The 27,031-nt window shown below is 52.9% G+C and overlaps 2 protein-coding genes across 3 annotated transcripts in view; both read right to left on the bottom strand.

Moving 5' to 3' along the window:
• The window catches only part of BRINP1 (BMP/retinoic acid inducible neural specific 1), a 178,903-nt gene that overhangs the window by 144,722 nt on the left and 7,150 nt on the right, over positions 1 to 27,031 (bottom strand). The gene's annotated exons all lie outside the window — the stretch shown is intronic.
• On the bottom strand, positions 3,472 to 4,986 carry LOC121494256 (basic proline-rich protein-like; the record flags this gene model as incomplete). Its single annotated transcript, XM_041760483.1, has 1 exon — positions 3,472 to 4,986. A coding segment is annotated over one exon (1,515 nt), but the record flags the coding sequence as incomplete, so codon positions are not given.

The raw sequence follows: 27,031 nt of genomic DNA, 5'->3' as shown, positions 1-27,031 counted from the left end.
ATTAAAATATAGTAATGTAATCGTAGCATAACCAGTGTGTAAAGCCAGTATGTTATTAGGGGCTGCTGTATGTTTTTTTCTTGAGTTGTTTTGTGTTGTGCTTTGTTTGTTTTCTGTGTTTAGGATAGGTTTGTTTTTTCGTTTGTTTTTTGAGAGTTGTGCTGGGTTGGTTTTGTGCTGTTGGAGTGATATTAGGAATTTGTTTGTGTATGTGGTAGGGGATTTAGTATGTCAGGACTTTGAAATACTGAGAGTTCTTGCAGGAGGGAGGAGGCCAAGGCAGCATCTCCACGGGGCTCCAGAACCCAGGGCCACACCAGGGCATCCCATCCCCACAACAGCCTGTGTGGTCTGCAGGATTAGGAGACCGAGTCCTCGAGTCCTCACTTCCTAGGCCAGGAAACGGACTCCCCGCGGGGCGGTGGGGAGGCCAAGATGATCCCAGTGGGGTCTCGGTCCAGGCTGTCTCCTAGATCTGGCCCAGCCCCAGGGCAGTCAGCAGAGAGAAAGCCCAAAGCAGCCTCATTTACGCGGTGGGACACAGAGGCAAAGAGCAAACTTGGGGATCCTTGCAGCTCACAGCCCATTGGGAGGCCCCGAAACAGGCAGAGTGACCTTCCTCCACCACCTGGAGGCTCTTACTCTGCTCAGGGCAAAAGGCAACCTTAGCTTAACAGCACCCCGACCCCGACCCCCAAGACCCTGTGAGTCTACTTAACACGTAAAAAATCCCTTTGGAGACTTCCTTCGTCTCTACCTCCCTCCCCAAGCTCTAGGTCAGTGATCATCCCCCAGCACGCGGCCCGCCGGTGAGCATCGGAAGGGGCTCACGACTCAGGTTTTATTACGTGGTAGTAAGTGACCTTTCCCAACGACAGCGAGGCCCCTCGAGGCCCTGGAAACCTTGCTTCCAAAACTCCTTGGAGCCTTACACTGTGACCCCCTCCCAACCTGCAAGTATATACTGGGCCCCTCCTCACGGCCCCCATGCAGCTCTTCCTGCCCTCGGGGCCTGTCCCCCTGCTTTAATAAAACCATCTTTTTGCACCAAAGACGTCTCCAGAATTCTTTCTTGGCCGTCGGCTCCAGACCCCAACAACCTCCCGCATCATATGGAGGGTAAATTCGAAGATGCCACGAGGTTTCCCCGCCACCGGCCCAGCGGAGTCAGGATGCCTCCGTTCTAGCCCCTCTCCTGCCACCACAGCAGAGGCAAGACACCGTCTCTGGAGCTCGGTCTCTGTATCTGTGGAATCAGGAAGTTTGGTGTATGTTTTCCTGGATTTCTTTCAGATTTGGTATTGTGTTGAGCTCGGGCTCTATAGTGGTTGAATAAAGAAGAAACAGAGAGAGAGAGAGAGGATGGAAGGAGGGGGAGGAGGAGGAGAAGGAGGGGAGAAGCAATGGGTCTAGAAGACTACAGTGCCTGTAGGGAGGGAAACAGGAGCGTGGAGGAAACGAGGAGGAGGGGCCCCGAGGGAGGGAGGGAGGGCGGGAGGAGGCGGGCGGGGCGCCAGAAAGAGAGAAAATAGACCCAGCTCAATTTGGGCTTGCCTTAGATGAGGGGAAATTATGCCAGGCAAGAGGGACCGAGTCTAAGAAAGTGAATGGATTTGATTTGTCTAAGCCTTAGGAAAGCAAATATTACTGAGATGTTGGCTGACCGCCACCGACTTCCAAACAGAAAATGGCTTCCAGATACACTGTGGGTGCTCGGCAGGGTCTGTGAGCGTGAGTGATGGGGTGGCCGCGCTCCGCCTCCGCCGGAGAGACGGGAGAAAATTATAATGTTCTCCCGACGGAGAGCAACAGAAAGAGCCAGCCCAAGAGGCAAAGAGAAGGCCCCAGCTGGGCCTCCCTTAAAAGGCTCAGATAATTTACACAAAACCCAGAAGGGCCTCGGGAAATGGTTACCCCCAGATGGGTCGAGCCAAGTCACAACGCTGAACGCAAGGGGAGTCGGTCAAGTGCACAAGGCCCTGGTGTGGGAGTCAGGGGGCCCGGGCTGCAGGCCCCGCTCGGGGGCTGGTCCACCGTGTGACCCGGGTCAAGGCTCATCCTATCCCCGGGCCTCAGTCTGTCCATGGAGGACACAGTTGCGAGTTTCAAATGGTCTCCCGGGCCCTTCTGACTCAGCCATTCGGTGATAGACTGTGACCGAACGCCGGTGACGTTCACCCGTTGGATAGGTGCTTATGGGACACCCGGGACGATGGGGCAGGAGGTCAGGACATCCACACACCTGCAGCTGGCTGTGTGTGAGGTGAGCAGCACTCGCCCAAGGTGGGGAGTGACCCAAGGGCGCCCTCTGCTCTGGCCCTCTATCTCCAAGAAGTTCAGGATCCTGACACTGCAGGGTTTGGGGTGCACCTTGTAACTGATGACCGCAGGGAAGGCTCCCTTCAGCCCCACACGGTTCCGTGAGGTCAGGAAGTTGTGCAGGTCTCACCTGAGCCTAGCAGCCCTGGGTGGGGGGGATGGGGGGGCAAGCTCTCATTAAGGGGAAACACGTGGGTAGAAGTCTACTGAGTTACACATCAATGTGTCTTACTGGCCTCAGGAATCTTGAGTCTGTTGAAAAGAAAACCCATCAGAAATGTCCTGCTGATACTCTGACCCCTGTTGGGTCCAATAAGCCTTAAAGAGACCAAATCCAGGGCTTCGCTTCGTGAAAAGGCAACGGAGGCTCGCCCAGGGTCCCACAGCTAGTTAATGGCAGAAGCCAAGAGTAAAGACCACGTCTTGAGGCCTCCTCCCGCAGGCTATTTTACAACTCCGAGCATCCTCTCCTATTCCTCGGATCATTGATTTTTTTCCGGGGTGGGGGTGGGGGGTGCAAGGGGCGTACGTAAGGTTTGATTTGGTTTTGTGTTGGCATAAGGACCATTTCCAGGGAAGCCAAGTTCCCACATGGAGCTCCTCATCATCGGGAGGGAGCACTGGTACGGAGGGGGACCCGGAGGCCTCGGGGAGCACCGTGGAGGGGATGGAGAGGGTGGGAGCTGGTGCAGGGGCTGCGTGGGCTGGTGGGGGGGGGAGCACAGGGAGCGGGAGCGCTGCAGTCAATGCAGGGCTGGAAACAAAGCAGTGGTATTGATTTGAAAAGGCAGCTCACTGAGGTCGCCGCTGCCAAGGAGGAGGAGGAGAAGGAGGAGGAGGAGAAGGAGGAGGAGGAGAAGGAGGAGGAGGAGAAGGAGGAGGAGGAGAAGGAGGAGGAGGAGAAGGAGGAGGAGGAGAAGGAGGAGGAGGAGAAGGAGGAGGAGGAGAAGGAGGAGGAGGAGAAGGAGGAGGAGGAGAAGGAGGAGGAGGAGAAGGAGGAGGAGGAGAAGGAGGAGGAGGAGAAGGAGGAGGAGGAGAAGGAGGAGGAGGAGAAGGAGGAGGAGGAGAAGGAGGAGGAGGAGAAGGAGGAGGAGGAGAAGGAGGAGGAGGAGAAGGAGGAGGAGGAGAAGGAGGAGGAGGAGAAGGAGGAGGAGGAGAAGGAGGAGGAGGAGAAGGAGGAGGAGGAGAAGGAGGAGGAGGAGAAGGAGGAGGAGGAGAAGGAGGAGGAGGAGAAGGAGGAGGAGGAGAAGGAGGAGGAGGAGAAGGAGGAGGAGGAGAAGGAGGAGGAGGAGAAGGAGGAGGAGGAGAAGGAGGAGGAGGAGAAGGAGGAGGAGGAGAAGGAGGAGGAGGAGAAGGAGGAGGAGGAGAAGGAGGAGGAGGAGAAGGAGGAGGAGGAGAAGGAGGAGGAGGAGAAGGAGGAGGAGGAGAAGGAGGAGGAGGAGAAGGAGGAGGAGGAGAAGGAGGAGGAGGAGAAGGAGGAGGAGGAGAAGGAGGAGGAGGAGAAGGAGGAGGAGGAGAAGGAGGAGGAGGAGAAGGAGGAGGAGGAGAAGGAGGAGGAGGAGAAGGAGGAGGAGGAGAAGGAGGAGGAGGAGAAGGAGGAGGAGGAGAAGGAGGAGGAGGAGAAGGAGGAGGAGGAGAAGGAGGAGGAGGAGAAGGAGGAGGAGGAGAAGGAGGAGGAGGAGAAGGAGGAGGAGGAGAAGGAGGAGGAGGAGAAGGAGGAGGAGGAGAAGGAGGAGGAGGAGAAGGAGGAGGAGGAGAAGGAGGAGGAGGAGAAGGAGGAGGAGGAGAAGGAGGAGGAGGAGAAGGAGGAGGAGGAGAAGGAGGAGGAGGAGAAGGAGGAGGAGGAGAAGGAGGAGGAGGAGAAGGAGGAGGAGGAGAAGGAGGAGGAGGAGAAGGAGGAGGAGGAGAAGGAGGAGGAGGAGAAGGAGGAGGAGGAGAAGGAGGAGGAGGAGAAGGAGGAGGAGGAGAAGGAGGAGGAGGAGAAGGAGGAGGAGGAGAAGGAGGAGGAGGAGAAGGAGGAGGAGGAGAAGGAGGAGGAGGAGAAGGAGGAGGAGGAGAAGGAGGAGGAGGAGAAGGAGGAGGAGGAGAAGGAGGAGGAGGAGAAGGAGGAGGAGGAGAAGGAGGAGGAGGAGAAGGAGGAGGAGGAGAAGGAGGAGGAGGAGAAGGAGGAGGAGGAGAAGGAGGAGGAGGAGAAGGAGGAGGAGGAGAAGGAGGAGGAGGAGAAGGAGGAGGAGGAGAAGGAGGAGGAGGAGAAGGAGGAGGAGGAGAAGGAGGAGGAGGAGAAGGAGGAGGAGGAGAAGGAGGAGGAGGAGAAGGAGGAGGAGGAGAAGGAGGAGGAGGAGAAGGAGGAGGAGGAGAAGGAGGAGGAGGAGAAGGAGGAGGAGGAGAAGGAGGAGGAGGAGAAGGAGGAGGAGGAGAAGGAGGAGGAGGAGAAGGAGGAGGAGGAGAAGGAGGAGGAGGAGAAGGAGGAGGAGGAGAAGGAGGAGGAGGAGAAGGAGGAGGAGGAGAAGGAGGAGGAGGAGAAGGAGGAGGAGGAGAAGGAGGAGGAGGAGAAGGAGGAGGAGGAGAAGGAGGAGGAGGAGAAGGAGGAGGAGGAGAAGGAGGAGGAGGAGAAGGAGGAGGAGGAGAAGGAGGAGGAGGAGAAGGAGGAGGAGGAGAAGGAGGAGGAGGAGAAGGAGGAGGAGGAGAAGGAGGAGGAGGAGAAGGAGGAGGAGGAGAAGGAGGAGGAGGAGAAGGAGGAGGAGGAGAAGGAGGAGGAGGAGAAGGAGGAGGAGGAGAAGGAGGAGGAGGAGAAGGAGGAGGAGGAGAAGGACCCGGTTAGTACATATTTTCGGTTTTACGGGCCATACTGACCACGTTCCGAGCCCCCAGTGCTGCCGCCGCAGCGGAAGCAACGAGACGGTAAGGAATGGGCGTGGCTGTGGGGCAAGACAACTTTACTGGCAAAGCAGGTGGGGGGCCGGGCCTGGCCCCCCTCGGACGTCCCCGCGGCCCCCTGCTCCCCGGCTTGGGGCCCCCCCAGGAGCACCTTCAGGGTTTCCTCCCAGAAGACGCCCCGGGAGCCGGCCTCCCGCTCCGGATGCGGCCCTAAGGGGGTTTCGTTTATTTATTTAGAATCCGTGCCCCACCTGCCCCCAGACACAGCTAAAGTGATAACAAAGTTAAATAAGATATAAATCAGGACAATTAAAAATAAAAATGGAACAAAGGATGGTTAAAACTGAGCGAAGGAGAGAGGCTACCGGCACCTGGGAAGAGCTAATTGATCTGGATTTAGTTCTGAGGTGCCTGGCAGCTGAAGTAAAGTGAAGTTAATTGGCCCCCAAGGGGCTCAAATCCCCGAGTAGGGTCTCATTAGCATCAACCATCTACCAGGGAACAAAGAGAGGCTGGCGGAGAGGTGGGACCCGCACCCTGGCCGGGTGTAGGGCCAGGAGCCCCCGTCCCTGTCCCCTAGGCCCCCGCCCCCAGGCCAGGCCCAGAAAGGACACCCAGGTCGGGGGCGGCCACTCGCCCAGAGGGACAGGCTCCGTGACCCACCAACACTGGCTGCGTGGTGGCACTTGCCCTCGCGCCAAGGAAACCCCAGCCCTTGCTGACCTCCCCGAGGGGCAGGTGCAGCGGGAAGCAAGCCTGGGACCGGGAATCCCCAGCGCCCACGAGGGCTAAAGGCCGGCCCGGCCCTTTCCCTTCTGTTCTCAGAGACGAGACAGACAGGCAGGTGAGAACCCGGGGGGAGGGCCCGGAGCGGAGGAAGCCAACGCATCAAGGCCTAAGGATACAGTTCAAAGGTCCTTAAAAGGTCCGCATGGGAGGATGCGCATGGGGTGCTTAACAGGCGCCAGTGCCACCTCCCTTCTAGATGTTTCAAGGCAGGGGCAGCAGGGCCACACACAGTCCCTTTCTGCCTCCTTCTTGGGTACCTCAGCCGGGGTTTCCGCCCTCCGTCCGTCATCCCATCGGGTCTGCTTCTCCCAAGTATTGGGAGGGTCCCCTGCAAGATTCTTAGGATTAGATGCAAGGGCTGCGAAGATGCTACAGACCCTCCAGGCAAGCATTTCAGGAAGCCAGGACTGTCAACGGACCGGGAGGGACACGGCTGTAAGGGGAGACCCGGATTTCCATAAAGTCACTTTAATTCATATACGGGGGCGGGGGGGGGCTCCCCTTTCAACTGTCTCCCGATCTTGATTAAGTTAAGGGGTGAAAGCGGGGGATCCCTGGGTGGTCCAGTGGTTTGGCGCCTGCCTTTGGCCCAGGGCGCGATCCTGGAGACCCCGGATCGAATCCCACGTCGGGCTCCCGGTGCATGGAGCCTGCTTCTCCCTCTGCCTGTGTCTCTGCCTCTCTCTCTCTCTCTGTGACTATCATAAATAAATAAAAATTTAAAAAAAAATTCTTTAAGGGGTGAAAGCCTCATTTTACGGCTCCTTTGTATTAGCGTCTCTATAGTGTTTCACAATATGCCTTCTGACACAAAGTGGGCAGCCCCAAAGATTAGAGACGCCGGCAGGAAAGGATCCAGTGAGAACGTATAGGCCGGACGGAAACTAGGAGGTCATCGCACTCAGGGGCGGGGGGGTGTTTTGTTTTTAAAATTTTTATTGATTTATTTGAGAGAGAGACCGAGCCGCAGAAGAGGGGCAGAGGGAAGGAGAGAAGGGGAGAGAGAAGCAGCCTCCCCCTGAGCAGGGAGCCCGAGGCAGGACTCGATCCCAGGACCAGGAGGTCAGGACCCGAGCTGAAGGTAGACCCTCAACCAACTGAGCCACGCAGGTGCCCTGCACGGTTTTCACTTTCATTGCATTATTTAGTGTAAATAAGGCTTTCTGAAAAGGACTTTCTGGCAGTGCTCTGAGAGTCCCTATATAACCGTACGCCTTTCTGTAGGAAGCCCAGTAATTTAAGGAAAGCCAGGAAGTGGCCTAGATGGAAGAAGAGACCTTGTGAGGCAAGCGGGCACCTGAAAGGCCGCATTTCAGGACTATTGATCTAAGCCGATGCCTTTGTTTCAGGGACAGAGCAACACAGACAACGCAAAGGCCAAGGGCCTGCACCAGGTCTCCTGTAAGAAGCGGGGGTCCCGGCCAGATGGGTCTCACTCTGCACCCCCAGCTGCAGCTCCCCCACCGACCCGGGCGACACCGTCTCCCTTGCCTACCCGTCCACCTGCGTGTCCACACACGGGGGCTCTGCGGCGTCTGCACGTGGCCTGCAGCTGGACCCAGAGTTCCCATCCTCAGCCCCCGAGACACGTCCACGCGGGAGACCCACAGGCTCCCCTCTGTGACACACGACCCCCGTGGTCTGTGAGCAAAATTAACCCCACGGCGCCTGCCGGGGCCCGAGATGGCCTCCGTCCCGATTCCCAGGCCGCGGCTCCTCCGAGGGCACCGCCCGCACTGCCCTCGGCCCGGGCTGGAAAATCTGAGCCCGGCGACGGGCAAGCAGCCTCCGCCCAAGGTTCAGGAAGGAGACTTCTTCCGCTCAAATCCTGGGTGCTCCACTAACTGCGTGACCTTGGCCAGCCGCTTGATTTCTCCTTGCCTCAGTTTACCTATCTGTACAGGAAAAATTAGCAGAACACCCGAGGCTGTTGCCTGGATCAGACCAATCAGGGCCTCACAGCAGCGGGCAGGGGGCTGGGAGCAAGGCCGTGGGCACTGAATGCTCCCCAGGAGCCGTAGGGCGCGGGGTCCGGCCGAGCGTCCCCAGGCCACCTGCACGACCTACGTGTGGGCTGTGGCGCTGTGACCCGGTCGAGAGCCACCAGGTGCGACGGGAGAGGGCCCCGCAGCCGTCCAGAGCGCAGGTGCACAGGGATGGCCGCGCCGCCCCCGGGGAACAAGATATGGAGTCAGCCAAGGGTGAATTCTAGAAGAACATCCGATTAAAAACACATCAGTAGGACAAAGCTGGCTACACGGGTCGCGTTCTTCGCGACAACAGCCCTGAACTTGACAACTGCTGCGCTCCCTGCCGGCACCGCGCAGCCTGCCCGCCTGCGAGTGGTTCCCACGCCGGCTGCATTCACGTGGACCTGCGCGGCTGTGGCTCTTCCCAGGCCTTTCCTCCTGCACGGCACCCTGGTTGAAAGCCAGCCCCGCCCCTTAAAACCTGCAAGCCCATCTTTCTTTCTTTCTTTTTTTTTTTTTTTCAATTTTACTTATTTATCCATGAGAGACACAGAGAGGCAGAGACACAGGCAGAGGGAGAAGCAGGGTCTGTGCAGGGAGCCCAACGCGGGACTCGATCCCGGGACCCCGGGGTCACGCCCTGGGCCAGAGGCCGACAGGCCCATCCTTCTCCATCTTACACATGCTCCTGGGCTCCTGGTTGTTCCTCATCTGCATCTCTGCAGGGGCTTCCCGACCGGGTCAGCGAGTCCTCGCTCCTCCCTGGGTCCCGAGAAGCCAGGGATCCAGCAGGCACTGAGACCTGAGAGGCTGCGGCCTGGCCGCGTGTCCATCCCCGGTGCCCGCGCTCCCTGCCGCCCCGGGCCTTCTGGCGGAGCGACCTACCCGTCCTCAGCAGTCCGCGAGGTTCAGACCCCCACGAGGTTGCCTCCCCGTCCCCATGGCTAGAAATGCTCTTCCTGGACGTGTGCTCCTGCCGGGCCCTTCCTGGACCCTTCCCGGGCCCATGGCGCCCACCTGGGGCTGCCCTGCCTCCAGCGCAGCGCACCTGCCCGCAGCAGCAGCAGCAGCAGCAGCAGCGGGTCTTCCCTGCCGTGTGGGGACGGGGCAGGTGGACAGAAGTCAACACGGGGGTGGGGGGTGCGGTTCCCCAGGAGCCCCCTGCTGTTCCCTTCTCTCCTCGCACAGCTTAGGCAGCATCCCTGCGTCCACTCTCCCATGGCTAAAATGTGGATGATAAGCGTCTTCTCTAACTCAGAGGGTGGCAGGGAGAAGTTTTTGAGACACTGCCTACAAATTTCACTATGCCTTGCACAGAGTAGGAGCTCAATAAATATGAACTATTATTTGGGGCAGCCCCCGTGGCGCAGCGGTTTAGCGCCGCCTGCAGCCTGGGGTGTGATCCTGGAGACCTGGGATCGAGTCCCACATGGCCTCCCTGCATGGAGCCTGCTTCTCCCTCTGCCTGTGTCTCTGCCTCTCTCTGTGTCTATGAATAAATAAATAAAATATTAAAAAAACTATTATTTGAAATATATATATATATCTCCTAGCACTCTCCATACTCTACTTGCTTAATGTTATTAATCTTTATCCTGAATGAAACGTAAAGGCCGTACGGTCTGTTCACTTTTAAATCATCAGCACTTAGCACACAGTAGGTGCTTAACACGCTTACCCCCTGACTACACCCCTCCAGAGCACGAATACACCCACTTCTTCATGTTAACCAGGGCCTCTAACACAAAGAAGCGCCTTCCCAGGCCTGCTCGTCCAGTGAACAGAGCAGCACATCAGTCGGCTGCTTTTCCTTCCAAATGCTCTGGTTAAAAGGCTTACCGTTCATTTGGGGAATATAAATAATAGTAAAAGGGAATAGAGGGGAAGGGAGAAGAAATGGGTAGGAAATATCAGAAAGGGAGACAGAACATGAAGACTCCTAACTCTGGGAAAGGAACTAGGGGTGGTGGAAGGGGAGGAGGGTGGGGAGTGGGGGTGACTGGGTGACGGGCACTGAGGGGGGCACTTGACGGGATGAGCACTGGGTGTTATTCTGTACGTTGGCAAATTGAGCACCGATAAAAAATAAATTTATTATTAAAAAAAAAAACGAAAAAAAAAAAAGGCTTACCTGATGCCCGGTGCTGAGTTTCTGAACCCACCTCCCCCTCCTGGTTTCCGGCATTCAGCCTCAAAAGCCGAGCCACCCAACCTCCCATTGTGCAAAGGCCTTTGTTTTGCTAAGAGGGGCACTGGGTCAGCTTCTCCCCTGCTCACCCCTGGTTTAACCTCACCTCTGCTGTGGCTTACCGAGCCCCCCAAACACAGACACGGGGCCTCAGGTCCTCCTCTCCACCCCACGCGACCAGCCTCCTCCCATCACCTTAATATTCCAGCATTTATTTCTTCTCTGCACGAAAATAAACAAAGGGCCTTGTTGACAAACTTCCGAAAACCAGCAAGAATCCATGCAATGTGCCGGATGCAGGTATTTCTAGAAGCCAACCTGATCTCCGGCAGCGAGCGAAACCCAGCCGGGCTGAGGAAGCCACCACCTGTGTCATGGAGCATCCACACCGCGTGTGCACACACACGCACACACGCACCTGACTCAGCTGGTTCGCGCAGCCGCCCTGTCCAACGGAGCCACGTTACTGCACCTAAGAACAGTTCCAGACCCTGAACCACATCGTCCCAACTTGAGTTCCGTTAATTCCATCTTGGACGTCAGCTCTGTCTTTCCATCAACTCCCTATGACAAGGAGGCCTTCATCACGGGGGTGACTGTCTGGGGAGAGAATTCGCTTTCCGGGCATCTCTAGGAAAATCAACGCCAACGTCCCACCGGTTGCAATAGTTTCAATGCCTCCCGCCCTAAAGGAAAAGAACCGTCTTACTAACGATGCAAAGGACTTTCCAGAAAGAGGAAACCAGATCTTTTCCGTCGGCTATACTTCACCTTTCCAGCCATCCACCGCCCTGCCTGCTTCATAGCAACGCCCTACGCCGCCTCGGGGAGGCTTTTTCAACTTCTACATCTTAGGAACAGCAGCTTTTGCTAAAGTCTGGGGGACGGCTGCTCAGTTCTGAATCTGGTTTTATACAAGGACTTTAAGGGACTCCTTAAGGTTCACCAGCAAGTGGTGCAGCAGGAACCTGCACCTTGGTCTCCTGACCCAAGTCCACCTGGGCTCCCTACTCCCTCATTCCTGCTACGGGAGCCTTAATGATGACAGTGAACATCCACCGGCCCCTTCCTGGGTGAAAAGTCTACCTTGATAAACTCCTGTGATCCAGGGGACTCTAGGAGCTAATCTTCTACCCACTTCACCGGTGGGGAGATGGGAGAACACCTAAGTCGCTGCCTGCTGTGGAGGAGCCGGGCTCCCAGCCGCCCAGGCACGCCCGTCAGCCCCTAAGTGCTGAGCTTCCTCGGCGCGGAAGCGGGGTTGCAGGCTGTGCTCTCCACTGAAATTCATTTAAACTCTTGTGCTCCTTCACTACACCCCGCAGCCCTGCACACAGAAAATGCCCTCGATGCATTTTTAATTGCCTAGAGGTTCACTGAACTTATTACCCATTTAGTGATGACCTACTACGGGCCGGACCCGAGCAACATGTTAGAGGATGACGACATGCACAAAGATAGGATCACTGAGTTTTGAGGTCAAACGTGGACTGAGAGAGAGACTGTTCTGTGTGGGGAATAGCGTCAACATCGGCCCTTCGGACTACATGGCCACATCAATTTTTTAAGACCAATTTTTTGGACCCACATGAAGTGTTCTTGCTCTTGGAAAGGGCATTGAACGATACAGAAATTGGAATTACCATGACCAGCATTTCGTAAGGGAAAGTACTTTTTAACCAGAAACATAAAACAGAGAGGACATAATCTTAAAATAAAAGATTGCCCTTCACATCTAGACATCAAATTTTAGACCAGCATTTGAGAGCCATCAATTTACAAGACTTGGACAAAGGAGAATGGCATCGAAAGGCACAGCCATGAAAGGAAAGCTCGACGTGCAGAGGCTACCGCAACAGAAGGAGGTGGAATGGAGGTGGGCGGGCATCGGCCTTCACAAATGGAGAAAGAGGCTAAACATCTCAGAGACATTTCAGACCATGGAGTTCTTGCTTCTATGGCTCTTCCTTCAAGGATTTTTTTTTTTTAATGCTATAAAACATGAAATTACAGAAGCACAAAAAATAAAGTGTTTCACTTTGGGGTTCTATCTCTGGTGGGTTGCCGTGGAAGGCAGCCTCCACGATGTTACTTTAGGTATCTCCTAAGAACCCACTAGAGTCCACGTGAAGGACATTAACAGAGGCCAGAGGGGCCCAATTTCCTCCCAAATTCCCATCTTCTCCCCTCGGGGCACCAGGCAGTTGCCCACGTAGACTCTCTTCCTTACCCAAGATGTGTCCCTGAAAAGGCTGAAAAATATGCTTAGCATTCTATCACCGAAGACCTCTTTTTTAGAGTTCTAAGGAATATTCTTGCCCTCAGGAGTAACCACAATTTCTTCCTTGCTCAGCCTCTCCCTCTTTCCCAGAACTAACCAGATATTCCTAAAATGCCATTCTAGATAGTGAGGAGATTAAGCGCAGACTCGATGGGCACACTGACCAGGCTCTGGCTCCCGCTGTGGGGCTCACGCTCTAGCCAGCCTTGTTATTGGGTCTGTGGGTTTTCTGGGACCAATGTCAATGTGAAGGGCAGGTGGGGGTTGGAGTTCCCACAGCAACAGCAGACAATTCTCCAGATACTAGCTGGGTGTCCTATAATCCAACTCAATTCTTTTTTTTTTTTTTTTTTTGAGATGGGAGTTGGGGCAGAGACAGAGGGAAAGAGAGAATCTTAAGCAGGCTCCACACCCATCATGGAGCCTGACAAGGGGCTCGATCTCATAACCCTGAGATCATGACCTGAGCTGAAATCAGAGTGCAGAGCTTAGCCTCCAGAGCCACCCAGGTGCCCCAATTCAACTCAAGTCTGACGCTACCCCCCAACAGGCTTAGGGTTGAGTCCTGTAAGACTGCTCCTCCTCCATTTCATTTCAGATGCTGGTCCCAAGTCCAGGTTGTTACTTGTGCTTCTAACTGACCAGCTACAGGCTGGATGTTCCAACAACTTGCTCCAGTTCAGGACGCCAATCCCAAACCCAGGTTGCTACCTGTACATCTGACCAACTAGCGGTAGTTCGGACATCCCCACTGGCCCCTTCTTGGATTCAACTGAATTTGCTAGAATGGCTTCCAGAACTCACGAAACTCACTTACTCATTAGTCCATGGGTGTATTATAAAGTCCATGGGTATAAAGTAGCTGATTCTGCAACTTAGAATCAGCCGGATGGAAGAGAGGCATAGGGCGGGCATGGAGGAAGGGCAGGGAGCCTCCAACCACCCCCCCCCCACACACACACCCCAGGTGCACCACTCTGCCAGCACCTCCACATAGTCACCAACCCAGAAGCTCTCCTGACTCTCTCCCTCTGGGTTTTTACTTCATCGCACAGGCACGACTGATTCTATGAGCCATCGGTGAGGGATTCAAGTTCCAGGTCCTCTCCCTTCCCTCGAGGTTGAGGAGTTGGGCTGAAGGTTCCAGCCTCCAATCACATGGTTGGGTCTCCTTGGCAACCAGCTCCTATCCTTAGGTGACATCCCAAAGCCACCTCATTGACATAATGAAAGACGCTTCCATTGCTTTTTTTCACTTAGGAAATTCCAAGGACGACGGCCAAAAATATATTTCTTATCATTCGTTACGACATTACATTGGACTGACCACTTCCTTGATTACATCTATCAATGGCTCCCTCCTACCTCCACAGGTCCACTCCTGGCTAGTGCCACTGTATCCCACTGTTCACCGTGTCTCACTCTCCACGCCTCTTGCCAGCATCCCGGCCTTCGCTTTCTAGATCACCTGCACACGCTTCTAGCCTGCCCCAATGCGTTTGACCCCGTGTTACTTTTCTCCCAAGCCAATCCCTCTGCCAAGAATGCTTCCTCTACCCTATTCCCACTCCTAACCTAATAAACCCCTACTCCTTAACATTCAGTTCAAGATCATCCCCTCCTTGAAGAATCCCCTGTTGCCCTCAGGAAGTGGAAACCTCAGCCTGTTTGTGATTTTACGGCAACATTTATTACGCTACCCCACGTGTGGGCTTTTGAAGGGTACGTGTGGACCTGGCCTTATTCCTGTTAGGATCACCCACCCCAAAGCAGGACCTGGTGCATAGCCTCCATCCACGAAACGTCCCATAAATAAATAAACAAAAGGATGAACAACCAAAACGACATAACACATGGAAAGCTTGAGTGAACATGCTTAGCCCGAGTGAAGCACTTCACAATTCTAGAGCACGTGGGCTTTAACCGAACCATTTGATCCTGGGGCTTTCCCAGCAAATCCAGGCTCGGAGCGTCTGAGTGACTTGCCAGGTTAAAACGTGACAAGGTAAGGACGTGAATTCAAGTCTCCCAACGCCAAGTCCAGTCCCCCTTCCACACCAAACGCTGTCATTATTAAGAACTAACGACTTACAAAAAAGAACTAATGATAGTTTGTCCGAGAAACCCCAGTGGAGGATCTAGCTTAGAAGAGGGCACAGTCCCAAAGACCGGAACGGATGATCCTTTACGAGGAGGGTCGGCACCCTCCTCGCTGCGGGCCGGGAGCACCGCGGGCCGGCGGGCGCTTGGGAGAACCGGTCCTTTAGGGAAATGACCACCGGGAAGATGCTGGAAACAGGTTTTGCCAAGTTCCCTGATTTCGCCGACGACCAACCCCGTTTCCTGCACTGCATTCCTCGCTACAACCGAAGTTTCAGCCCTTGGAGAGAAGCCGAGAGGTTTCTGCAAATGTTTTCTCTTCAACAGATGGAGCAGAAACCGAGAAGCGTTACGAGGAAGATGGATCGGTGCGTCACATTTGCAACAATAAAAATACAGCAACGGTTAAAAGCAGTCGCAGTTAAACAGAAGTGGAAACCCAGGGTTAGCCTAAATCTTTTTTTTAATTAAAAGTGAGGGAGGATTTCAAGGTTCTATTTCAGCCCCTCGGAGCGTCGAGGCAGCGAATCCGGAATGTTTATGTGGCTGGGCTGGGTGTCGGGGTGTCGGATGGCTTGAGATTTACGGGTCCAGGTCAGAGCCTGAGCAAACCCCGCAGAGTGGGAAACCGTGAGGACAGGCGCGGGGGATGGAAATCACACGCGCAGGAAAACCCGGGTTCAAATCCCAGCTCTGTCCCTGGTGACTGCAAGCGGATCACGTAACCCTGAGTGTCAGTCTTGTCATCTGCAAAACAGGAAGGCCGGGCCTGCCTCGGGGACTCCCTGCAGGCTCTGGGTGAAATAATGGGGGCGGAACACGGGAGAAGTCATCCTCGGCAGGTTTTTACTCACCCTGCACCCGCCACAGCCACCACAAAGGTTACCCCAAGTTACCCCAACTTTCTGTATCACAGACACCTCTGGCATTCGCCTCTTCTTCGCTCGGGCCTGCTTTAGTATCTAGATGAGCACTTCACCAACTCTGGTCTCAGGACACCTGACATGGGCACATCTGGACGCTTTTCAAAAGATTTTGAAAAAAAAAATGCTCTCGGGGTTAATAACTTACGGAAAAGGATCCGTGCAAAGCACATAGCCATGTCAGCACCTCCACCCCCTGCCTCTGGGATCCTCTCCCCCTACAGCTCACACAATCCACACGCCCCTCGCCCCCAGTACCGGCTACACAGATGTACCTTGCCGGATGATTATGGCTTTAGCTGGTACAGACATATGTGCTACAAACACACGCATATATCTACACATCCATGCATTTTAAGAAATGCATGTGAGGAAGAAGAACGCACGCATCCCCACAGGTCCATGAGCACGTGGGTGTGTGCACGCGCCCACATGCACACACACACACACACACACACACACGCTGCTATACTCACGCGCCAGTACGCTCAGGCCAAAGACATGTAAACAAAGTCTTTAATATAAAAAACTCCATTTCAAATACCAGTCCTGATCGCTTCAATTCTAAGAGCCTTAGTTGACACATCTTCAAAATTGAAACTGTAATATCTACAATAACTACTTGATAGTTGTAAAATCAAATATGTTACCACCCGTGGAAGCCCTCATTCCATTGTCAGAAACATTGTAGGTGCTCAATAAATGTATGTCAAGAGCCCCAGAATCGTTTGTCTATCTCACCTGTTCGAAAAACATTCATCTCCACACAAGGTTATCCCATCTGAAGGCAGCGAGGAAGGAACCCATGAGTACATCCAAATACAGTCATAGGCATAGGCTCGTGTGAAAACGATCCAGACTCAGGATTCAGGAGAGCAGCACACGTGCACCTGCGTGCGTGAGTATGCACACGCGCCTGCTCATGGACACGCGTGCACACACACAGCTCCCGTGCCATAGAGCCAGGAGCTCTGCACACCCGACCCCCCTTTCATCCAGGTTCTCCCTGCACCTGTCGAAACACGCGGCTGGATCTGAGGTCCTGTGGGACGATCTGGAGGGCACAATCCCTACACACGAAACGGATGCCAGGTCTTAAACAAACAAACAAGACAAAACAAAAGACTTGGCGATATAAGCCAAGACTTCAGACACAACACAAGCAAGGGCACAGACGAGCAATGGTTTACCATGTGTTTACAGGAGGAGGGCCTGAGAGGAAAGACGGTCAGACTGGACGCCTGAGAGGAGAGGCCTAGCGTGCAAAAGACTTTTCTAGAAAGCTCATAGACATCATACGGGAACCCCCATCGCCCCTCCCTCCTGAAGTTTACAGTCCCCAACAAGAAGGCCAGCATTTAGGGGGCTATTTTCTAAAATGGCCCCATGGCTACGTTTGGCCCACATGAAGCAATACAGCAGGGGATGGTCAGGGAGCATGAACGAACGCGTGATTTCCTCTTTCGCTTTGAGCTTTCCATTAAGTGTTCAGTTTAGGTGTCAATAAGGCCAACGGTCACCCCACCAAAAACCTGCACAATGTTCAGAAACCCCACTTGTCTCCACCAGCAGCGGTCACCGACGGTCTATATGTTGGCACTGACTGGACTAGATATTCATCATTAGTGTCATTAAGCTTTAGAGCTCCTTTACGGCCACCTTTCCCCTGCACAAAGTTTCTTAAAAATGTTTGTATTTTTAATGCTATGTTAGTATTTTCCATGAATTGGGAAGCAGGGTGGACCCGATAACCATAAAACGCCATTCTCTTCTAAAAGACTCTAATTTCATGATTCTATGATTTTTAAGATGTGGTGGTACCAAGAGTTGATTTTTATATCCCATGAATATTACATTCTATGAGTCTATGAGATTTTTGACACTAGTTTTTATTATTCTAAGATTCTCTGATTCTAAGGCTTGATAGATCCTAAAATTCTACAGCTATGACTCCGAGATGCCGATATTATAAGATTCTGACATTTGAGCTTACAACTCCAAGCCACCATTACGTACAAATGTGATTATCAGACTCTTCCCCATGAGACAGACGGAACCTAAGCCAGAGTCAAGGCAGCCGTACTCGGATGTGGAAGGTGGGGTGGTTGTGCACAGAGAGAAAAATGCTCCCCTAAGACCAGAGCTCCTAAGACAGACGCATCTCACGGCTCTCCAAACACCTCCCTTGGCTCAGGGTCCCTTCCAGACCCCATCCTACGGCCTACCCAGAGATGAGAATATTTGCTGCTGGAACACAGGTGATGCAGAGGCAAGGCTCAGCTGTTTCTTGCCGTTTTATCCCCCAGCCTCTAGCACAGGCCCGAACACAGAGGTTCTCAATAAACACGCACTACTGCATCCACCTCAATAAATATCACGCGCTCTTGGATTCACCTCCTTTTCCTCCTCTTCCTCCTGCTTGTCTTTCTCCATCACCTCTTACCCAGGGTGTTGGAACCTCCACGCCCGTGAATCACACAATCCTCGCAGGAACCCAGTGGTGGATGGGTTATCATCCCCCTTCGACCGACGACGAGCCTAAGGCCCAGAACGACTTTCCAAAGGCCACACAACTAAAGTGAAAGAGAAGGGATCAAACCCAAATTGTCTGCTCTGAGCTCAGTCCTCTTCCTTTATTCCATGCTGCCTTCTAAATGAACGTTCTTAGCGATAATTTAAAAATAACCAGAAAACCGCTACCCAGACAAAGAGCCTCCACTTCCCGTTCCTGACTTTAACTCTGAATTCATTTTCTCAAATCCACACCAATTCTTATCTCGGGATTTCCAATAATCGAGGACCTACCACACCCAACTGTTCGTTTCATTCTTGAGCCTTTTTTTTCCCCTCCTCTTGAGAGGGCTGTACATGGCATGTGTTTATTTTTCAATTAAAGCAAATTAAACTTAATTTTGTTTTGAGACTTTATTATTATTTTTTTTTTTTTTTAGAATTTCACAGCCCACGGTGAGATAATTGAGATCCCGCTGTTTCTGGAAGCACTATTTAGAGAGCAGGACTAGAACTGGCACAACCTTGGAGGAAGCCATCCTTAATCCCTCCCTCCCCTTCGCCACCCGCCACGGTCACCTCCCAAATCTGTCCAATTCCTTGCCACTGTCCTGCCCCAGAAGGTCACGCATGTGTCATCCGAACCACAACCTGCCAAAGGGCCACCGACCCCGTCTCCCCTCCTCTCACCCTTCTTGTCTTAATCCCAGATCTGGTCATGTCAATCCTTCTCTTAAGAGTCATTGACAATTTTCTAAACACATATTATTTAATATGAGTTCCAAGGCTTTCTACGTTCCGTCCCCACGTTATTTCACCAGCATCACCCTGAGCATGTTCTCCAGTCACACTGAACTCCGTCCTCTCCCACTGTCCCCTTGGAATGTCCTTTTCCCATCTACCCAACTGGCTATCCGACCTCGACGGCTCATGCAGACAGACCTCCCCTCCATCTCCGGACATGCTGCCTATGTTCTAATTTCAGCAGCAGCTACTCTCTATTATCTCAGTTTGCACATCTGTTTCCTCATCAAACTGGCAGAGCTTTAGATCAGGAAAATGTCCTATTCATCACAGATGGTCCAGAATCTGGAATATAGTAACTCCTCAAAAAGAAATATGTTTTTTGGGGAAAAAAAAAGAATGAGAAGAAAGCAGGAATAAACCAAAAGAGAGATAGAGGAGAATAAGGAGGGAGAGAAAAATAAGGCAAGAAGTTAAGACAATAAAGGTAGAAGGAGAGAGAGGGATGGAGGAAGGAGGGAGGGAGGTAGTAAGGAAGGTAAAACATTAAATCTGGGAAACTACCCTTCCTATTGTTCTTTATAATAATTTTCTTCATATGACCATCATGCTTGAAATAACAGAGGCCATCAGAATTGCTTATAAAACATTTTTCTTTATGCATAATATTCTGATTTTTCAACGGGAGGCATAGTTGTCGTGTGTACAGTCTCCTAAACTAAGCTGTATAGAATTATTAGTAAGAGTTAAGTGAAAAATATAGAAAATTGAAATGTTGTGGTCAAAGAACTTTGAGAAAGCTTGAATCAGCTTGAAGATCTCCCCCTATCAAAGAACTTTGCTGGAAACTTGAATTTGCTTATACGTAACCTGATTTCCAAGAAGAGGGTAGATCATGAAGCGTCTCCCAAAGTTACTGGATCACGCTACACAAAAACTCCTTGGGGGGGGGGGGGAAAAAAACTCCCTGGAGTTTTTGAAGAACTAGGCCACCATGGGATAGGATATGATAATGCTCTGCCGATGGAAGGACGGCTGTCTGGGGGTCAGGGATCGGGGTCCTGGGTTAGCATCCCTACTAATAAAGACTGTGGCCTTTGTCACATGCCGTGACACTCCCCCCAGTGGAGTCTTCGCTTCCTTATCTGAAGAAAGAGGTAGGTTGGACATAATGGATCGTAAGGTGTCTTCTGGCTCCATTCTAACGGTCCTGTGATGAAGAGGAGACACGGGCGTGGTGTCATGTCTTTGTGTCTACCATCTGCTCTCCCTGGAAGGTCCCCGTTCCATGCCCAGGCCCCTCTCTCCAATGACACTGCCCCTCCCGAGCCCTTCCTGGGCAACGCGCAGTAGCACGCTTTCACTCCCAAGGCTTCCTAGGGAAACATTCCATCTCTACAAGAGGCTGCCTTGAGTATAACTCACACTCTCCTTAATTCATTTAATCTGTTGATGGCGATTCTATAGGTCATACGTTGTGACTACAAAGGTGGCGAAGGCGCAGTCTCACATACGCCTTCTGTTCCTTCGGAGCCCTGGGGCATATGTCACAGTCCGAGACGGTCTCCCGAAGAGCTCGTACAATGACTTAATCTAGGACAGAATCTGTCATTTGTAAGTCCACTTTAGAGTCCATTTAACGTTTCAGCCAGTAATGTCAAGTCATTTTTTTAGAGCCTTGGAACTCCTTATTCAACTCCTACACAAAAAAGTAATAAAGCAAAGCAGACAAAGCGGCTGCTCTGGCGCAGACGGCATGGTGGCCAGTGTCACCTGCTCAGCGCCTCCTATGCCCGCGGTGGACCTCCTTACCCAAAATTAAAAACGAAGATGGGGTCGGAATGAAAGTCTTCTGATTCCAAGGTGGTAGCCTTGGATCACGCGACACAAAATGTGTTCAGGTTTGTGAAGAAGGAGCTTTAGAGAGTGTTTGGGAAGAAGGATGCTTTCCAAGTCATGGTACGCAAAGTACAGACGCGTGAAATGGTTCTGGGGGATACAGAGGTGGTGCTGCTGTTCTTGTCAGGGCGCAAGAGCCACTTTAACATGTATTAGAAAGTATAAGTCATTGACCTAATCGTTGGTTTTTATGAGTAGCACTGCTCAGGCCAAGGCCAGACAAAAGAAAAAAGAAAAAAAAAAAAGAAAAAATGAAGTCCTTTTAAATGTGATTTAGGACAAGTGACTTAGAAATTTAGCAAACTCTGCATTAAAGCATGAGCCCTTGCTCCTTTTCCTACCAAGAACCGCTCACTGAGCCCCCACTCCTGCTACTTAAAGTGCTCATTACCCACAGAACGCCCATTCATCAAAGAAATATTAGGCGATGCAGGTTACATATAAAAGACCGAAATTCACTCAAAATCTATCACCCAAAGATGACCACTCAACTATCCGGGTGCATCTGATAAAAGTGGCACGCCTCACCCGATATATATCCTACCTTGTCTATTTTTTTTAACTTACTAGTTCCCCCCAAAAATACACCCTGTGCCGATAAACATCATCGCCAGGGCCGCCTACCGAGTCCTTTCCACGCGTGGAGTTCCCTTCTCAGAGCGAAGCCAGCAGGGAGGTATTGCTGTGAGCCCCAGTTCACGGATCACGTCCGTGGCCTTCGCCCCACTTTCTAACTGAAAAATGTGCTCCTCCTCCACATCCTCGGCGACCGTAGCTATCCCGTGACACTTTGTTCTGTGGTTTCTTTTTTTCTTTTATCCCAAACACTCTCTGAAGCTCCTTCTTCACAAACCTGCGCACATATAACTAATTTACTTCTCAGAACAGGGTATTTCTTAAAATGGAAGGATCTAGGGGCCCCCGGGTAGCTCAGTGGGTTAGGCGTCTGCCTCCAGCTCAGGTCATGATCCCAGGGTCCCGGGGCGAGTCCCATATTGTGCTCTCTGCTCCGCCGGGGAGCCTGCTTCTCCCTCCAACCCTCCCCCTCCCCCTCCCCCTCCCCCCAAACCCTGCTTGAGCTCTCTCTCTTTCATGCTGTCTCTCAAATAAATAAAATCTTAAAAAAAAATACATTGAAAATGGAAGGATTTGTACCTTTGTTTTGAAAAATAGGATCAGAGGCAGAGACTATGGTTGTAATAGGGATAGAAATCGTGATCTAGGCCCTGCTCCCTCTCGGGGGCACCTCCTCCCCCTCCCTGCCCCTTGGTCACCTCCGTGCAGATGGTCGTCTTACTGTTCATGCAGCTCACCAGGCCCAGTCCCACCTCAGTGACTGTATTCTTCTGCCCTATTCTTGCTAGAATGTTCTCTGCCCAGAAGAGCCTGGCTGTCCCCCACCCTCCCTGCAGATCTCCTCTCTGATGCTGCCCTTGCTCACGAGGCGAAACAGCACGGCCTCCCCAGCCAAGCCACCCCTCCGCACCTGACGCATGTACGTTCACTTGTTTGCCTGTTCATAGACTTGACCCCCGAGAGAGGATCCGCCCCAAGAAGGCAGGGGCAAGTCAGCGGAGCCCACAGCCAAGGGACTAGCTGCCACAACAGCGTTTGGCATAAGCACTCAGGGAATGACGTTTATTTGTTTGTTTGAAATGAAAGAACGGGGGATCCCTGGATGGCGCACTGGTTTGGCGCCTGCCTTTGGCCCAGGGCGCGATTCTGGAGACCCGGAATCGAATCCCACGTCAGGCTCCCGGTGCATGGAGCCTGCTTCTCCCTCTGCCTACGTCTCTGCCTCTCTCTCTCTCTCTCTCTCTCTCTCTGTGACTATCATAAATAAATAAAAAATACCTTTAAAAAAAATGAAATGAAAGAACGAAAGCCCCATTTTGTAAAGACATATGCATATGGAATTCCACCAAGGCCACAGGACAGTGTCTTATTTCCTGCCTTCTTTCAACACTGGATGCTGCCATCAAAAAAGAAAAAAAAAAAAAAAGCCATTTTGATGATGCCGTACCGTATTGCATTGCTGTGTTCATCTCCGATGGCTAGGGAACCTGAATATTCTAGCTTTTTCTAATAGGTTTGTTGGCCATGTGTGTTTCCCATTCTGTTTTCAACCGGAAGGTCCACCCCCAGATCACATTCTGATGGTAGATGATGTTATGACCGTATCTGAGCTTATGTTCCATTAACAGGGAAGGAAAACTCTGCCTCGGACATTTCCCTGTGTGCGTGTTGTTTTTCTGTTAATACCAATATCCCTTTCTTTACACCGTGTCTGTTGTGCGTGTGCCTGCGCGTGGAAGGAGAGAGATGCGATACACACGTCATTTCTCCTGCGGCATCTGGCTGTCAACAATTCATGCCACCTCCATCTTGCCATTTCCTGAGATGCTTTTTAAAAGTGCTCCTGTTTCCAGAGGTGGCTTTGGTGCATCCATTCCCAAGACGAGTCACATCTTGGTTCTTGGCTCTGGCCCAGGGCCAGAAAGCAGCTTTCCTACGACTACGGGTCCTGGTCTGAGCAGCATTTGAACTTCCACAACTTAACGGTACAAATAAACACACGAAGCTAAGGTTTCCTGCTGAGGCATTGTGAAGTTAAATTACTATTTTAAGAGGCTATGAAGTTGGCAGCCAGAAAGCTCTGGAAGAGTGGAAGATATTCACGATGCTGACAGATAAAGAAGGAGAGAAAGCAAAATGCAGGTTATTAAGGAGATTTAGGAAGCCTCCCTCCAGTGGCACCGTTTATAACATCTCCTGGAACATGCAAGATAGATGCCTCGCACGCTGAGGAGCCTTAGAAGACGGGGATTGAGGGCCGGGCCCGCAGAACGGGGCGAGATTTGCGGCGATGGACCCGGCCCAAGACAGTGGAGACAAAGCAGCAATAATCAACCTTGATTTGGGGAGGCCTGCAAGCCTACGAGGGCCCGACACCGCCTTAGGTGGGCAGGCGGAGGGATGTCGATGCTCAGTGTGGACGGACACCCACCCCACGCTATCACTCATTATGTGTCTTGGGGCGAATCCTTCCACCTCGGAGCCGCAAGGTCCTCATCTGGAAAATGGGGAGAATGATTATACTGTTAAGAGCGAGACCGCGGAGCCTGAGCTAAAACACGGTACGAAACGCCGGCCCTTGGTAAAATAAGTGATACAAGTGAGGGACTGGGGAGCCAGCGGGAGGGGGATGATCAGCATGGTCCGCACAGGAGCGTGAAGCACGCTGTCAATCATGCTTTCCCGCATGCACCTGCTGAGCAGCCGGCGCACAGCTGAGAAAACCAGACCCAGAGGTGCAGCGACATGGGCCGTCGGGGGGCTGGGTACTAGCAGCAACTCCGATACAGTTTGATGTCAAACGGGGAAAATGGATACGTGAAAAAGAGAGAAGATTGATCTGGACTCTACGGAAGTGGATTTTCAGCTCCGATGGCTGACGGTCCTGTAGCTGGAACTAGCTTCTGACCCGTAGTAATAGAGACAATTAAACAATCTGCCTCGGTCTTTTGGATTTTATATCCATCCCCCCACACCTGTTTCTATGCTCTCAATCTCTCCCCTAAGTGCTGGCACCACCCTGCTGCCTTGGGGGAGGGGGATTGGTGAAAAGGATCGAGCAGGCTCCTGTGCAAGGTGCTGAGAGCCTTGACGCTGGGGATAACCTCTCCTCTCCTCCTGCGGGCCCGGGGAAACTTTAATCTAATGCAACGGGGCGTAGTAATAATAACAAGCGGCCCCAGTGAACGTTCATGCGACGTGCACGGTCTGCCAGCCGTTGTCGGAAGCACTGATATCAGCCCACTGAACCCCCAGCACCTCCACCAGGAGTCGGGAGGGCCCTCCATTTTGCAGATTGGAAAACCGGCCCAGGAACGTGAGGTTAATCTGGCCAAGGTCACGGAGTAGAGAGTGGCAGAGCCGACATGCACGCTCCAGCACTAACGCTTTCAAGCCCTACACTTTCACGTCGGCCAGAAATAGCCCAAGTCCCCCACGCATCATGGACTCAGTGTGTGGCCTTGGACAGGTGACATCACTGTGCTGTGCCCCGGTTTCTTCAACTCTAGAACAAGGTCATGCCACTCATGCATGAGCTTGCTCAGAACAGTCAACAGGCTACCTACAACAAGGACCTATAAGAAGCACCTATAAGAAGGACCTACAACAGGGACCTATAACAGGGACCTATAACAAGGACTTATAACAGGGACCTATAACAGGGACCTAAAACAAGGACCTATAACAAGGACCTACAACAAGGACCTATAACAGGGACCTCTAACAGGGACCTAAAACAAGGACCTATAACAAGAACCTATAACAAGGACCTACAACAAGGACCTGGCATAGCACAGAGCATAGAGGACGTGCTGGGCAGCTCCACCTTCCCACCCCAGAAGGGCTTTGTCATCGTGGCAGTTGAGCCATCTCTGACTATTGTGGGTGAAGAACTTTCCAGAATCCCCTCAAATGCCACCCCATGTTCTAAATGCCCAATTCCCACCATCAGGAAGGAGAGGAGAGCGCAGGTAATATTTTCAGGAATCGTTTGTAAGGCTTCACTGGACTCCGAACGATGCTGGCCTGTTCATAAGCATTTAGAATCAAATTCTCTGTGACCCCTCTCAGCCCTCCCCTGCCTCGGCCCTCTCTGGCGATGGCATCTGGTGAGGACGACTTCATCTCAAAGAGTCTCGCCTCCATCATTCGTCTCAGCGGAAAAACCCTATTACCACCCCCTGCCAGGTAATCTATTTTTTGAGCTTTCCCCTACATTCCTAAACACACCAAAGCGCTGATTTTCTTTTTTTAATGGCCCTTCTGCTTTGTGCAGATGTTTTTTAGCGCGCCAGCCAAGGCGCTCCGGGCCCCCCCCCATGTGCACGTGAACTCAGAGCCCATCAAAATCGACGAGAAATGTGGCTTCTCCACCCCCCGCAAGCTGAACCGTACTTGCCGAAGGCAGATGCCCCTGGCACGGTTCTCGGGAGGCTCTTCCAGGTTAATCCCGGGGCTTCCACGGCCCCCCAGAATCTCACTCCCTCAGTGATGCTCCTTCTCAGGCGGGGAACGCGGGAACCCATGCTCCGAAGCGGCCCTCGGCGGCCGCCCTTCGTCCCGGGGACCCAGCTGTGACCTCTAACTGCAGGTTGCCCCCAGGATCCACCCGTTCTCCTGGGGGCGCCCCCTGGCTCATTTGCAGGACCTCTGAAGGGCTGGGGGAATTCGAGCTGGGCAACCCCTGGGGGCCAGGGTGGGGTTAGCCCTTACACGGGCTCCAGCTGCTGCGATGGGCCACTACTTGGACGCCTGCCGCTCCAACCTTTGCGGTTTGCACAAAAACCACTGCATCGTGCATTTGCGGACTGCCTTCCGGATCCACCTCCTCACCGGGGTGCGGTGGGGCTACGGGCTCTTAGCTGCCCCGGAGGGGCCCCAGCATCGCGGCAGGCGGCTCTGCACCCTGGGAGAAAAGCTCCCCGCACTGGGAACAAGGCTCGTTCAGAATGATCTATCTGGGGCCGGCGGCGGGGCCTGCACCAGGTTTCTACGTCCATGCGCGTCCTCCACCGGGGAGCGGACAGGCCGCTCACCCCTTAACCTGCTCACACCGGCCTCGTGCAACCCATGCTCCTGAAGGCTACCTGCAATCTCCCAAACACGGTTCCTTTGAGATACGAGATCCCCCTCGCCCTCATGCGAGAAAAAAGAAATTAATTTCACTTTTCCTCAGCCTCATTATCTTCTTAATTGTCTTCTTGGCCCCCTCAGTAGCAAGGACTGTCTACGGATTTCTAGGCAGCCTTTTTAGGCTACTGCGTTCCAGGAGGACAGTGGGCTTCACGCTGCCACTTAATCGCTCTGATATTAAGAGGTACAGCAGTGTGGGATTCCCAGGTGGCGCAGCGGTTTAGCACCTGCCTTCGGCCCAGGGCATGATCCTGGAGTCCCGGGATCGAGTCCCACATAGGGCTCCCTGCATGGAGCCTGCCTCTCCCTCTGCCCCCCTCTCTCATGAATAAATAAATAAAATCTTAAAAAAAAAGAGGTACAAGAGTGGCACATCTCTCACATGCAGGCACCACATCTTGAGTCACGGTCTGTGCCCTGAGGTGTGACCTCTCTCTGATTTGCTCGTTTGTGAGAAGGGATCTAAAGATTACGAGGAAGCATGGCCGTCGTGTGCTCTCTGGCCGCCCTCTTGCAAGACCTCGGTGGTGCAGGATTTCGTTGAGCTGGGGCAAATCCCCTTGGTGGTCTGGTCCTCCTCAGCTAGCAGGAGGCAAGCCCAGAGAGGGGCAGATGTGTCCTTAGGATGGTCCAGATATAGAGCGAGAGGAGCCGGGACGAGAATCGGGTGCCAGGCCCCTACGCTCCCACTGTGAGGAATGGAGAAGGAAAATGAAAAGAT

Source organism: Vulpes lagopus, chromosome 7, assembly GCF_018345385.1.
Source record: "Vulpes lagopus strain Blue_001 chromosome 7, ASM1834538v1, whole genome shotgun sequence".
Classification (NCBI taxonomy): Eukaryota; Metazoa; Chordata; class Mammalia; order Carnivora; family Canidae; genus Vulpes; species Vulpes lagopus.
Note: the sequence above shows the minus strand (reverse complement) of the source record. Positions and strands in the feature narration are given on the sequence as shown.